This window comes from Alexandromys fortis, unplaced genomic scaffold, assembly GCF_014885135.2.
Source record: "Alexandromys fortis isolate MF-2015 unplaced genomic scaffold, M_Fortis_MF-2015_v1.1 scaffold_57, whole genome shotgun sequence".
NCBI classification, from domain to species: Eukaryota; Metazoa; Chordata; class Mammalia; order Rodentia; family Cricetidae; genus Alexandromys; species Alexandromys fortis.
Window position 1 is genome coordinate 7727005 of NW_026067941.1, and position 12811 is coordinate 7739815.

General features: G+C 36.8%; 1 protein-coding gene across 2 annotated transcripts in view; it reads right to left on the reverse strand.

The window, feature by feature from the left end:
* The window catches only part of Kdm7a (lysine demethylase 7A), a 106680-nt gene that overhangs the window by 9540 nt on the left and 84329 nt on the right, over positions 1-12811 (reverse strand). For both annotated transcript variants that reach the window (XM_050148060.1, XM_050148059.1), the window contains 8 exons: positions 9097-9188; positions 6200-6289; positions 4581-4790; positions 2778-2890; positions 2439-2590; positions 1217-1314; positions 600-748; positions 259-467 (listed from right to left, as the gene is read on the reverse strand). In XM_050148060.1, coding sequence (XP_050004017.1) covers positions 259-467; positions 600-748; positions 1217-1314; positions 2439-2590; positions 2778-2890; positions 4581-4790; positions 6200-6289; positions 9097-9188 — 1113 coding nt within the window. The remainder of the gene's footprint in view (positions 1-258; positions 468-599; positions 749-1216; positions 1315-2438; positions 2591-2777; positions 2891-4580; positions 4791-6199; positions 6290-9096; positions 9189-12811) is intronic.

Consider the following 12811-nt stretch of genomic DNA (forward strand, 5'->3'; position numbering starts at 1 on the left):
GGTCAGGCAACAACTTGTAGGAACTGTTTCTCTCTTTCGACTATGTGGGTCCTGGGGATTGGCAGCAAGCCCACTGAGGCACCTTGCTGACCCACATTTTGAGTGCTTATGCTTGCATCTTACATGACTATATAAAAAAGCATTTCTTAATGGTAAACAGCCCTTATTCATATAATCTCTAACCTCAACTAGGATCACAGCACTATTAAACTGGGAGTCATATATTACTTTTTAGAGACTGATATTTGTGTTTCTTACCAAATTCCACCGGTTTATCACAGCGATACAACTGCCTAAGCTCAGGGTTACTGCTGTGGCAGCTGCTGGGATCCTGGAGAGAGTTCTTCTCACCGCTGCAGTCTGTGCTTTGTATCTGCCTCTGTAAACACGTGGAGTAGTGCAACCCTGCCATAGACAGCATGCCCTGAATAGCTTCTTCCTCTGTGCTCGTCGAGGTAGGACATTCCCTAAGGAGCAGGTGATCCAAAACATAACAGTGTATTTCTTCTGATTAAATATTCAGTAAAACATAAAACTAAAGGTGTTTTCACAGCATTTACATCACAATACAAAACAATTACTACCATCCACAAGCCTACCTTTTAAATGGAATTTCATTTCTAGATGGCTTCTGGCCCTTTTGAAGGAGGTTCCTCACTATATTGGATTCCTCCTTAAAGTTTGATGTTATTTCATGTTTCTTTTCATCACCTGAACTTTCAGAATCTTCAGTGGCAAAATTAATTTTCTGAAATAATAAATCATTAAATGGAAACAAAGCTAAAAAGAAATTGACCAAGACTGTACAAACTAATTGAAATTTATGTTTAGAAGTTAGAATATGAATTATAAAATTACTTCTTTGTTTCACATCAAGACCTAAAACTTTCTAGTAACTATAGTAACCTACTAATGGAATACAAAATACACAGTTACACATTTTAAGGTAAAATAAAATATAACCTATGAGAACATAAACCACACAAGAGCTCAGTGTAAGCAGATGAATCTCTGCCTCCACCCTTACCAGAACCCAACAAAAATTGCTTATGAATGTGACCGGGCACATGATGGTGTATACACACAGTAACACTATGGGAGACTATGTGCTGCATAGCCCAGAGATAAGCTTTGGGAAATCTGTTATCAACCTTCTCCTACATGGGTGTTCAACAACCCACCAAATGACACATAAAGCTTGGGGTTCTGAGCATACCAGTGCAGTGCAATCAGGTCCAGAGTCTTCTGAATCAGAAACATCAGAATATTCTGATGTTCTATTCCTGAGTTCTGATTTCACACTTGTAAAACTTCCTGAAGAAGAATTTGTAAAGAAAAGAAAGGACAAGAATCAGTCATTCAAACTTTGGGGCAAGGAGAAAAGATGATCTCTAATGTCCACCCAGTTTCAAGATGTCTTTCCATCTCCCACAGTATCTCCCCTTTCTCACTGCTTTTCCTCTCTAACTGACCAAGATGTACACTGACTGAAGTATATCCTTAAAATATCTGTGATATTTCTTTCCAGGAAAAACAAAACAAAGCATTAAAACTAAAATGAACTACAAGCTGCTTCTGACTTTCCCTTGGTTTTCTTTAGAGAACACAAAGGCTCACTGCATTCATGGACTGTGGGTTCAAGTAGTTTATAATCTGGGCCTTTCTCTTCCACAAGTACTGCTGCATAGCAACTGTCCCATCAGTTCTCAGTGATACACTGTCTTGCCCTGACATGTGAACAAAGACAGTTACCAACCACAGAGGACCAGACTTACTGGGAACTAGTGGAAACAGATATTCAAAATGAATCCAATAGTATTCATTATGCAGAACACTCGTCCAAAAATACTGTTTTTAATTACTTTTTAAAAGAAAAGGTATATGCTGTTCTTGAAAACTGTCTGGGAATTAAGATTTACTCAAAGAAAAACTTCAAGGAGAAGATGATATTACTACAGTGTCTGATATTCCTATTATCACTTCACTTGATGATAACCAATTAACATACCAGAAGGAGCTGCCTGTCAAGAGTCAATCAAATAGCACCACACTACTTGGATTCCCACTAGCTGCAGATCACCCAACCAAATGTCTCTTAATTATGAGAACCAAAGACGTGTTAGCAAAAGCCGTATGTGAAATGAAGTTAAACTTGAAACTCACTTTGGGGAGTAGAAGCCATAAAGTATATGAGCTTTTTAAAGACAGGGAAGCTATCTGGGTCTTGCTGACCATCACATACTCCTTCACTGGTAATCTGCCCCTGGCTACCGCACCTTATTTGGCATTCATATTCAGCACTTTGATGATCGATGACCTATTTAAAAATACTTCAGATTTTCCAACAGTGTTATAAATGCAAATGTTTTCAATCCTACAACAATTCAAACACCAGTGAGTTGCCCATTACCACATTAGTGGGAGAATGAAAAACATACTGTTTAGTGGTTTTGGAGATCCTTCACTTTCTGCCCCCTCTCTTCCTGAGCTCTCTGTCTTTACGTTTGCCTTCTTTGTTGGTTTCTTGTCTTCTTCATTTTCACTATCTGCTGTATAAAGACTCCGATCTGCAAACAGCTGTCTCTCATCTCTATACAATAGAAGGAAAAATTGCATCAGAAATAGCATAAGGCTCTGTGTTCCCTTCCCCTCCATTCATTCAGACACAGTAGAGAATTGAGACCCTTTCACCTAATACAATTGGCTGTCCAATAATGTAGAGTGATTAAGTGAGATTCACTAAAAATTCATCTGGTAGTTTGATCTACTTTACGTACTTAATTATTCTTCCATTTGTAAGCAGTAATCGTAGATCATTCTCTTTTGCTCTCCATTCAGGTACTGTAGAAGATGGCTGGAGATGTTTGTTGAATTTTCCATTCAGTATGTCCTTAAAAGTACAAAGCAAAACTGATTTACTCTCCACCTTCAGAAAGTCCTGATCAACTGAAAAGACTGCATACTGCTCCTCCTTCCATGGTCTTGCCTTGTAGAGGGATGGGCAGCCGTCTAGACTTGGAGAGATCTCAATGACCCAGAATCTAGAGTTCCTCATTCCAACACATACAAATTGCTTATCTTTCAGTAGAGCCATTAGCAATAAAATAATTTTCTAATATAAGATGTAAAATCTGCATAAAGAAAATCCAAACACAGGCCTTTCTTACTGGAGTCAAATGGCTTTAGGCTAAGTATCACTTTTTTCTTGATGAAGCCCAGCTGTGTGGCTCTCTCACTCACCCTAACCTGGACCTCATTCCTTCCCAAGACTGTCTACCTCCACAAGGCACAAGAGCCATCATTTATTAAAAGACATGATAGGAGCTGTTTTCTTTTTAACATATAAAAGATTCTCTTTGAGATCTTCTTCTCCTTATTAATAGAACTTATTATAAGCTTTTCAAAATAACTATGGGTTAAGTAGGTTCAGTATCTCAAAACAGCATAATAGTACATATAAAATAGAACATATAAAATTATAATGACTATGTAACTTCTTTTAGTATTTTAAAGTCAGCAATACCTCTATCTTACTTTATATTACCTATGTCAATCCTTAAGATATAAAATTAAGGGTGATGCAGATTTTATCACAAACTTAGTAGCATGATTTATTGAGGTGCCACTACCCCAAACTCTTCCTGATTCTGTCCAGTACACCAGGACTTCAACTTAAATAGATTTATTCTTTGTTTTTTTATACTGCACTATACATTTTTCTCTGCTCCCCTACCTTCCCCCCTCTCCCCTTCTACCCTTTCCTGTGACCCCCACGCCAATTTTGATAGTTGGACTGGTTCTATCGGTTCTGTGTTTGTCCAACTTACTGTACTGCCTGGCAATACTAATTCAAAGCTGTGTTTTCATTTGATTTCTTTTTTGTTTTTCTTTTTTTGAGACACGGTTTCTCTGTAGCTTTGGAGCCTGACCTGGAACTAGCTCTTGTAGACCAGGCTGGCCTCGAACTTGAGTGCTGGGATTAAAGGAGTGTGCCACCACTGCCAGGCCTTCATTTGACTTCTTTTGTTAGTTAAGTATAAATTCAAACATCAACACCTGTAAGGCACTAAGCAAAGTAGCCAGCCTCTACTTCCTTGCTACCCTTGTTCTGGGTCCCCTCAAAATACTTAGCACTGGAAACATGTATTTTGTTGCTGCAGTTTGTTTGAGAAAGGGTTTCACTGCGTAGCCTTAACTTGCAGTAATCCCCTTGCCTCAGACTCCCAAATGCTAGGATTATAGGAATGGGCCATCATGCCCAGCCTTAAATTATATCATTTTAATCTATGTCTCCGTCTTCCAACTTAAATTTTGATAAAACCTACATGGGGGTAGGGACTCAAGTTTGTTTGCTCTGGCATCTTTTTCAGAAACCAGAAAAATTTAATTTTATTTATTGAATAATGAACATGTCAGCAAATGAATGAACTCTAGGTATCTTAACACCACACCACTGACTAGGAAAACGAGACTCATGGCCTCCCACAGACAAATATTAGTCTCTATAAATGCACAGTAGAAACTAGCCGAATTGTTGTATGTACAATCCAAACACTTTTTGGATCCTGATATATACTTGCCTCCTCCCACGGACACATCTCTAATCTTCTGAGGACTTCCCTTGTATGGAGCTCAAGGATATCTAGGTTAGAAGGAGTTCTGACATGATGATCTCGAAGTTTCCTCATCTTTCGCCGGGAATGATATGGTGAAGATGCTTCATTTGAAGGCCGTGAAACTGGACACACAGTAGGAATTCCCTGAGATTTAATTGGTTTGCCATTTTCTTCCTATAAAAATCAAATTCAGAGTATGTTTTATGGCAAGGCTCCTGTACATATACCTAACTAAGCAATTAACCATAAAAATACTTTAACAAACAAACACATCCTATTCAATCATTTAAGAGGAAGTTAAATCAAGTCCTCAGCTTTCCTGAGCTTTTTATTCCCTTCTCCTTCATATACTTTGTGAACAATGCATTTCCTAATTTTATCTGAAGAAGATTTGGGGTGAGGGGAGCTGATTCAGCTTCCCAAGTGCTAAGATTACAAGCATGTACCACCACACCAAACTTTCATCTTAAATTTGTAATATTAAATTGGAGTTGACATTTTCAGAAATGATACTTGTGTTACTAAACTATCAATTTGGTTTTACTGTGCATGAAACACATATATGCACATATGTCACAGATAATAGGTCATATATTTTATATATTTGATAAGACTTTTGATAGAAAACTCATTTACATGCCATTACTATCACTCTTTATTAAATTTTTGTTACATCTGAAAATACATGAAATAGTCTATCCATTGACAGTAAACCCAGCATAGTGCTCTTCCTTAGAGGTTTAGAGATTTTAGTTCAGTAGTAGAGGTAACTTGCCTAACAAGCACAAGACCCTGGTTCAGTTCCCGGTACCAAGAACAAAAAGACATGATTGATATTTCTTAGATGTATACTACTTTCCATTCTTGACATCCTGGTTGTGCACCTAGCCTGTTACTGCTGAATCATGTCTCCAGCTCCTCTTCCCTTTCTACAGTCCTAATGTAAGATTAGGACTTACGTAAATTAATAAGTGTAAATGTAAATTACCTAATGTAATCTACGAGGTGGCCTCCATTCCACCGGTAAATTTCCTCTTATTTCAAACTAAACACTAAACAAGCAAGTTAGTTTCCAGAAGAACTATTTTAATGAAAACCCCCGTTTTTCTATACTGACATCAGCTCTTAAAAATGAAAACATTTCACCTCATATATGGGCTTTTATCAAAGGCACTGACTTCTCAAAATGCTCCAGTATTTTTTGGTCAAGGGAGTCCCTGATATTCTTTCGAACCCAGCCACACTCCCCTTATTGTTTTATCCCTTCCTCTAACTACTTCACTTACATTCATCTCTAGGTAATTGAAACTAAATAGATCTAAACATCATACTGTGACTTTTGCTTTAATTTTTGGATGAACTTAAGGAATTTACAGTAACTGGAACTACTGCTTTGATATTTTATTATGCAACACTTTATATTTTTTTGTAAGACATTAGAAGCCTATAATCTGAAACGCTAACTCAGCTCACTGTATTCTTTCACCAGTGTGAAAGTGCTTTCAATATTTACAGCATGGTGACAGATCCATGTGCTTCTCAAAGCAGATAGCAAGCAGACACATTTAATGATAACTTCTTACCTCTATTGCTCGAATTACTTTAGAAAGTTCCTTAATAAGATGTCCAGGTCTAACATTGTCTGGAATTTCAAAGGCATGTTCAGATACAAGCTGTATTCGGAGTAATAAAAATAAGAAAACCAAAGTCACTTAAAATTTAAAGCCCAACTTATTTCATAAAGTTCTCTATATTTTAAAGACCTGCTGATAATATTAAGCCATTATCAAGAGTTTATGTACTTGGTAGATAGTCACCTAAGAAGATCCACATATCAAATAAAATCCTCTTATTTGTCTCACAGTGAATCTTATTTTATAATGCATTCTACACCTCAAATCCCACTGTGATCCTAAGTACAACTATTAATAAAGAAATTAAGCCTAACATTTAATTCAAAATGCATAAGGATTTTTGTAGGGAACATTGGCATTAAGTAATCCCTGTTTTTCATGGAACGTATACTTTGAATAAATTTGAGTTAAAAGTTCGATAGTCAAAAGCAAGTGAAGAAAATGCCACTAACAGAAACAAGAAATAAATTAGTAAGTGAGCATATCTACTAACTACAAACTAGTACCATTATTTTTATGTCTATTTACAAATTATTTCTCTCTGTATCTAAGGACATTTGATTTTTGGACACAAACTAGTTTCATTTTTGCTTTATTACTGAATTATTATTTTGTTTTCGGTACTGAATTGTTTTTAGTATAACTTGCAGAAACTAGTTAGCAACAATAACGTGCAATAGTGTTAATTCTGTATCCTGATACTGTTAAGTGCACTTGGTAAGCATGAACTCACCCTCATTATCAGGGTGACATGGATACTTCAAGCTGGATATTCCTCATCTGAGATACTTAGGATTAGTCATGTTTTAGATTTGGGGGCACTTCAGATTTCAGATTGGAGATGCTCAACCTTTTACAGGTTATGATGAGTATTGCCATCATAACTGAGACACTGACCTTATGTAATATATCCACAATGAAACAGCTTACTACTAGCAGAGATGAGATTTGATTCTGAATATCTGACTCCAGAACCCAAAATTTTAACCAGTATACTGAACTGCCTCTTATCTTTGAACAAAGTTACTAAAAATGTAGAAATGTTTTGAAACACACTTTACTTAATAATACTTGTAATAAAAACTAACTATGTACAGAAATCATGTAAGATGTTTTTAGGATCAATTCTAATCAAGGGCTATTAAAACCAAAATCCCAAGCAAGATACAGGGATTTTATTTTCAAAACGTTCTCAAGGCAATGCTAACACACATATGAAGCACCCATCTACAGCCTCTACCAGGAGACAAAGGGACAAAGGCACACAATTTCTACAGTTTACATTTCATCATGCCACACAGCTGTTAACTTATGCTTTTCCACCTCACACACATGATAAAATCTGACAGTGGAAGGCATGTTTTTAACTTTCCTTTATGTTTCTATGGCACCTTGCCCTAATGGATTTGTAGCACTAATCCTAAATTAAAATCCTTAAATGAAATTTCCTGGAGTATAGGCTAGTACTTATTGTTTCCCAGTATTTCCTTTTAAAATTTATATTATTATTATTATTAGGAAGAGAGAAAGAGACAGACAGACAGACAGACAGACAGACAGACAGAGACAGGCACATGAACTTTGTGGAGTTTCCTTTGACCTTTACATTGGTCCCCTGTTCTCAGGCTTATACAGAAGGTGCTTTATAGACATTAAGTTTCTCATTGGCTCTCCTCATTTCCCTTAATAGCAAGAATTTTATTTTAAATGGATAGCAAGCAAATCTGGAAATCATCAGCACTTATATTTATCAATCATATTATTTAAGATCATGTGTGAAGCTCCATGGAGTTGAAATAAGAGTTCAAAAGCTTAGTGAAGAAAACATACATTCATTATACACATTAGTTTTAAGCCTAAGTACGTAAGAACATGCTACAGAAGCAGAAGGGAAGTAAAAGTAAACACTTAACTCCAAATGCAGATTTGGATGAACTCTCAGAAAAAGCCTGGGATAACTGAAAACTATTCTTGCCCCTTCCTTTCTTTCATTTTCTTATAAACCTACTAGTGGCAAAGAGCAGGACTTTTTATCCTAGCCTCACAAGTTCTTACTGTGCAACAATCCTTTTCTACACTATGGATATGAATATGTCAGCTAATAAAAAGCTGACAGGACAGTAATTGGGCAGGAAGTGAGGCAGGAAAGTCAAACTGAGAAAGATGGGAAGAAGAAGGGCAGTCAGGAGAGACGCCAGCTAGCCGCTGAGCAAGCAGGACATGTAAAAATGTGGTAACAAACCATGATAACCCTAACCATGAGTCACGTGGCAAAGCACAGATAGAAATATGGGTTAACTTTTAAAGTTACATTTAATGTAACAGTTAGTTAGCCTGAGCTATCAGCCAAATATTTATGATTCATATTCAGCCTCTGAGTCAGTTATTTGGGACTGGGTGGTCAGGACAGGAAACGCCAGTCTCCAAGTTCTCTTGGGAAAGTTACTTAAATGGGGACACCTCAGCACCCAGACCCCACACAGCAACTGTAAAAGACTAAATGAGGTCACACATGTAAAGACAAAGCACAGTGCTTGACATGCTAAGAGCTCAACATGGCTTGTTGTTACTCTATCAGCCTGCTTGTTTCTTAGAATCATAAATATACTTGCATTTTGCTTTTTCAAAAATAAAGAAAACCAAAGCTTTTTATTCTCTAACCAGAATCAATACATCTGTGTATAGTATGACAGAGAGTACAAACTGTATATAAAATACAATTTCATTCCTTTTACAACTAGCATGTGAATGCTGCCCACAATAAAAGGACCATTTTCATGACTTGCCACAAAAAAAAAAAAAAAAAAAAAACAAACCAACAAACAAACCCAGCAAAAACAACTTACTTCTTTTTTCATCCATACTTTTAAAGCAGTATGCAGTGCTTTCACTCCCTGTACTAAGTAGGTTTGAGGCTGGAACCCATCTTCTTTCAGTTCTGTTGGGATGAAGTAAGGGAGGGAAGGAAATGTCCTAAAGTTTATAAAAGGATATTTTGAGTATCAAACTTAACAGTACCCAAAACAGGACAGGAAATAATCAATTCAAAAGGCAAGAAAGAAAAAGAAATTGAACTACATTAAATGTAATGACACTAAATGCTTTTTTAAACAAATAAAAATACAGAAAAGTTTAAAATAAAACAGTATGAAAACGATGTTAAGTTTTGAAAATAAAGTTGAGATAGCTGTAGTAATATGGTCATCATTAATAAAGCATCATTTCAACATGTTCAAAAACTCAATTCACTAGGAAAACATTTAAAATTTCAAGCCTGAAATATAAAAAAAAGAAAAAACAAAATACAATAAGCAATTTCACAATTACAGTGGGATATTTCTAACAAAAATAGTAAACATAGAGTAGACTGAAAAAATAGGTAGATAATTCAATTCAAGCAATATAAAATTTGGTTCAATAGTCATAAATAGGATACTGCACCTAGAAATTGCAAAGTGCACTTTTTTTCAGACATAGTCATTACATTTACAAAAAGCATCTGCACTGCAGGGACCATAACGAGGCCTCAACAAATCCCAATGATCTTAATCACTTAGATGCTCAAAAGCGCAATTAAGCTAGAAATCAACACCATAGATAACAGCAACAGATAAAAAATGATTAGAAATTTTAAATTACAGGCGCTAAGCAACATATAAACTAAAAGATTTTTTAAAAATCGTTGGGGCCAGAGAGATAGCCTAGCAGTTAAGCGCACTTGTTACTCTTACAGGACTGGGTTCAATTCTCAGTACTACATCAGATGACTCAGAACTACCTCTAACTCCAGCAACAAGGGATCTGATGCCCTTTTCTGGCTTCTGAAGACACATGTGTGCATATACAAACATTCAGACATAAAGACACACATGTATGGCAGACCCACACCCTTCCCACACCAAAATAAGTAGATAAAACAATTTTAAAGGCCATAGTATCAGTTTGAAATTATATGAAATTTACAAATAGAAAATATTACTGCCATTCAAAACATGGGTGATGAAACTAAAGAAAAGGATTATTGCAGAAGTGAAGACAGTAGTTAACTACAGAAGAGGAGGCAGATGGAACTTAATTATACTCTAGGGGTGGTACCAAGATTTTCTTGGATGAATGCCTATGATGATGGCCAACATATATACATCTATGTACCTAGTTTAAAGAAGGCTGTTACTCAGGTAATTGCTACTCAAGTTAAAAAAAACAACTTAATTGATGCTTTGAAAAATGCCTGCTTAGCTGGACAGTGGTGGCGCATGCCTTTAATCCCAGCACTTGGGAGACAAGAGTCAGACAGATCTCTCTGAATTTAAGGACAGTCTGGTTTATAGAGCTAATTCCAGGACAGTTACAGTGACACAGAGAAATCCTGCATCAAAAATCAAAACAATCCAACAACAACAACAAAAAATCCTGTTTCAGGACTGAGATTGTAGCTTAGTGGTAGAACATTTGCCTCGTACACAAGGTCCTGGGTTTGTCCCTACCACTACTATTAGGCTGAGCCATATGGAGTTGCCATTGCCAGTATTTGACCATATTGAAATATGGAAACAACTTTACATGACTCCACCATGGGAATAATATTATAAAATAGTATGCTATATTTATAAAAGCACTAAAATACAAAGTACCTAGGAATAAATCTATCAAGATACACAAGTGCAAAGTTTACAAAACTTCAAAAGACATTAAAGAAGACAAGACTCAGACGCTCCATGATCATTCTTCAGCAAACTCAGTGGTGACCAGGTGTGGTGATACATGCTTTTAATTCCAGCACTGGGAAGGCAGAGTCAAGCTAATCTCTTAAGTTTGAGCCAGCCTAGTCTACATAGTGAGTTTTGGGTCAGACTCACCCTGTCTAAAAAAGTAAGAAAAGGGAAAGGAAAAAAAAAAAACCTCAGAGGCAGGCGATCTCTGTGAGTTCGAAACCAGCCTGGTCTACGAGAGCTAGTTCCAGGACAGGCTCCAAAACCACAGAGAAACCCTGTCTCGAAAAACAAAAAAAAAAAAAAAAAAAAAAAACAAAAAAAAAACCACTCAATAATGAATGCCATAGACCTCAGTATTTCTGAACCTTTTTTTACATGATGTGATAAAATACTAGTTATTTCTAAGAGTAAATTGGTGCTACAACTTAATGAGCAACAGTATTTTCTATTTCAGATAAACTTCTATTTTGTTCTAAAAGGCTTCTAGACTTCTGAGTAGAAAGGAAGTGTGGGGATGGGAGAAGACAGAAACAGAATGAATATGAAGTAGTAGAGCTTCATCTAGCTAACCAGATGATATAAACTTTATGTCCTTGAGTCAGAGTTAGAGAAAAGTGGCAAGAAAAAGAACTACCAACCAAATGTAGAACTTCAGTTCTTAACTGGAGAGTTCAGGAATTAAATTTTATTTCTAAAACAAAGACACTTACAGCTACTTTTACAAGTGTATAATACATGTTCCTGCTGTTCTAGACTTGAACTTGGAGACTATGTTCAAGGGAAAAATCAACAACAACAACAACCTGGTCACTGAGAAATGGGCGCAATTCACAGCCATCCCTTTAGCCAAGAATAATACTCCATAAAGTCAGAGATTCACACTAAAGACTCATTTCTAGAGCACAGGTTATTCCTGTACGGTCTTCCTCATCTGAGAGACCCTAACCTATTACACACATACTCCTAAAACTGCCACAGCCTCTCTCCTGACACAAGGACTCACTGTTCTCACCTTTCCATCTGAAGTAAGGTGGTGTCTTTATAATGGTTTCATTCTTTTTCATCATTTTGTATGTGTGCAAGCTGAGAGGACAAACACAGAATTGGTTCCCTCCTTTCAACTCCTATGTGGTTCAGTGTTCAAATTTAGGTGGTCAAGCTTAGAGCAAGCACCTTAACACTGAGCTATCTTGCTGCCCCCCCCCCTTTAAATTTGGAAGGAAATGACCCCAGACTTTTACTGCACGTGTGTGTGTGTACACATACACTATACTACAAATTACCTTTAGTTTGTTACTTTTTTCATTCCAACTTTTCTTCTTATATAACTGTTAAATATATAAAGAAATAAATGTCTAGATTTTAGACCACTGTACATCTATCTGAGAGTTAACTGTAACAGTATTATCATTTGGGACTAGAGATGGTAAAACAGTTTAATAGCACTTGCTGTTGTTGCAGAGGACCCAGATTTATTTCCTATTACCCACAGGGAGGCTGTGGTGGTGTGAATGAAAGTGACTCCCATAGGCTGCTGATAGGGAGTGATACTATTAGGAGGTGTGGCCTTGTTGGAGGAAGTGTACCTTTGGGGGTGGACTTGAAGGTTTCAGAAGCAAGCCAGGCTCAGGGTCTCTCTCTTCCTACTACCTATAGATCCAGAACTTTCAGCTACCTTTCCAGCCCCATGTCTGTCTGTATGCCTTCATGCTTCCCACCATAACAATAATAGACTAAATCTCTAAACTGCAAGCCAGCCCCAATTTAATGTTTGTTGTCCTCATAAGAGTTGCTGGTGGTCGGATTGGGGGAGGGGGAGGGAAAGAGGAGGCGGAGGTGGGGAAGA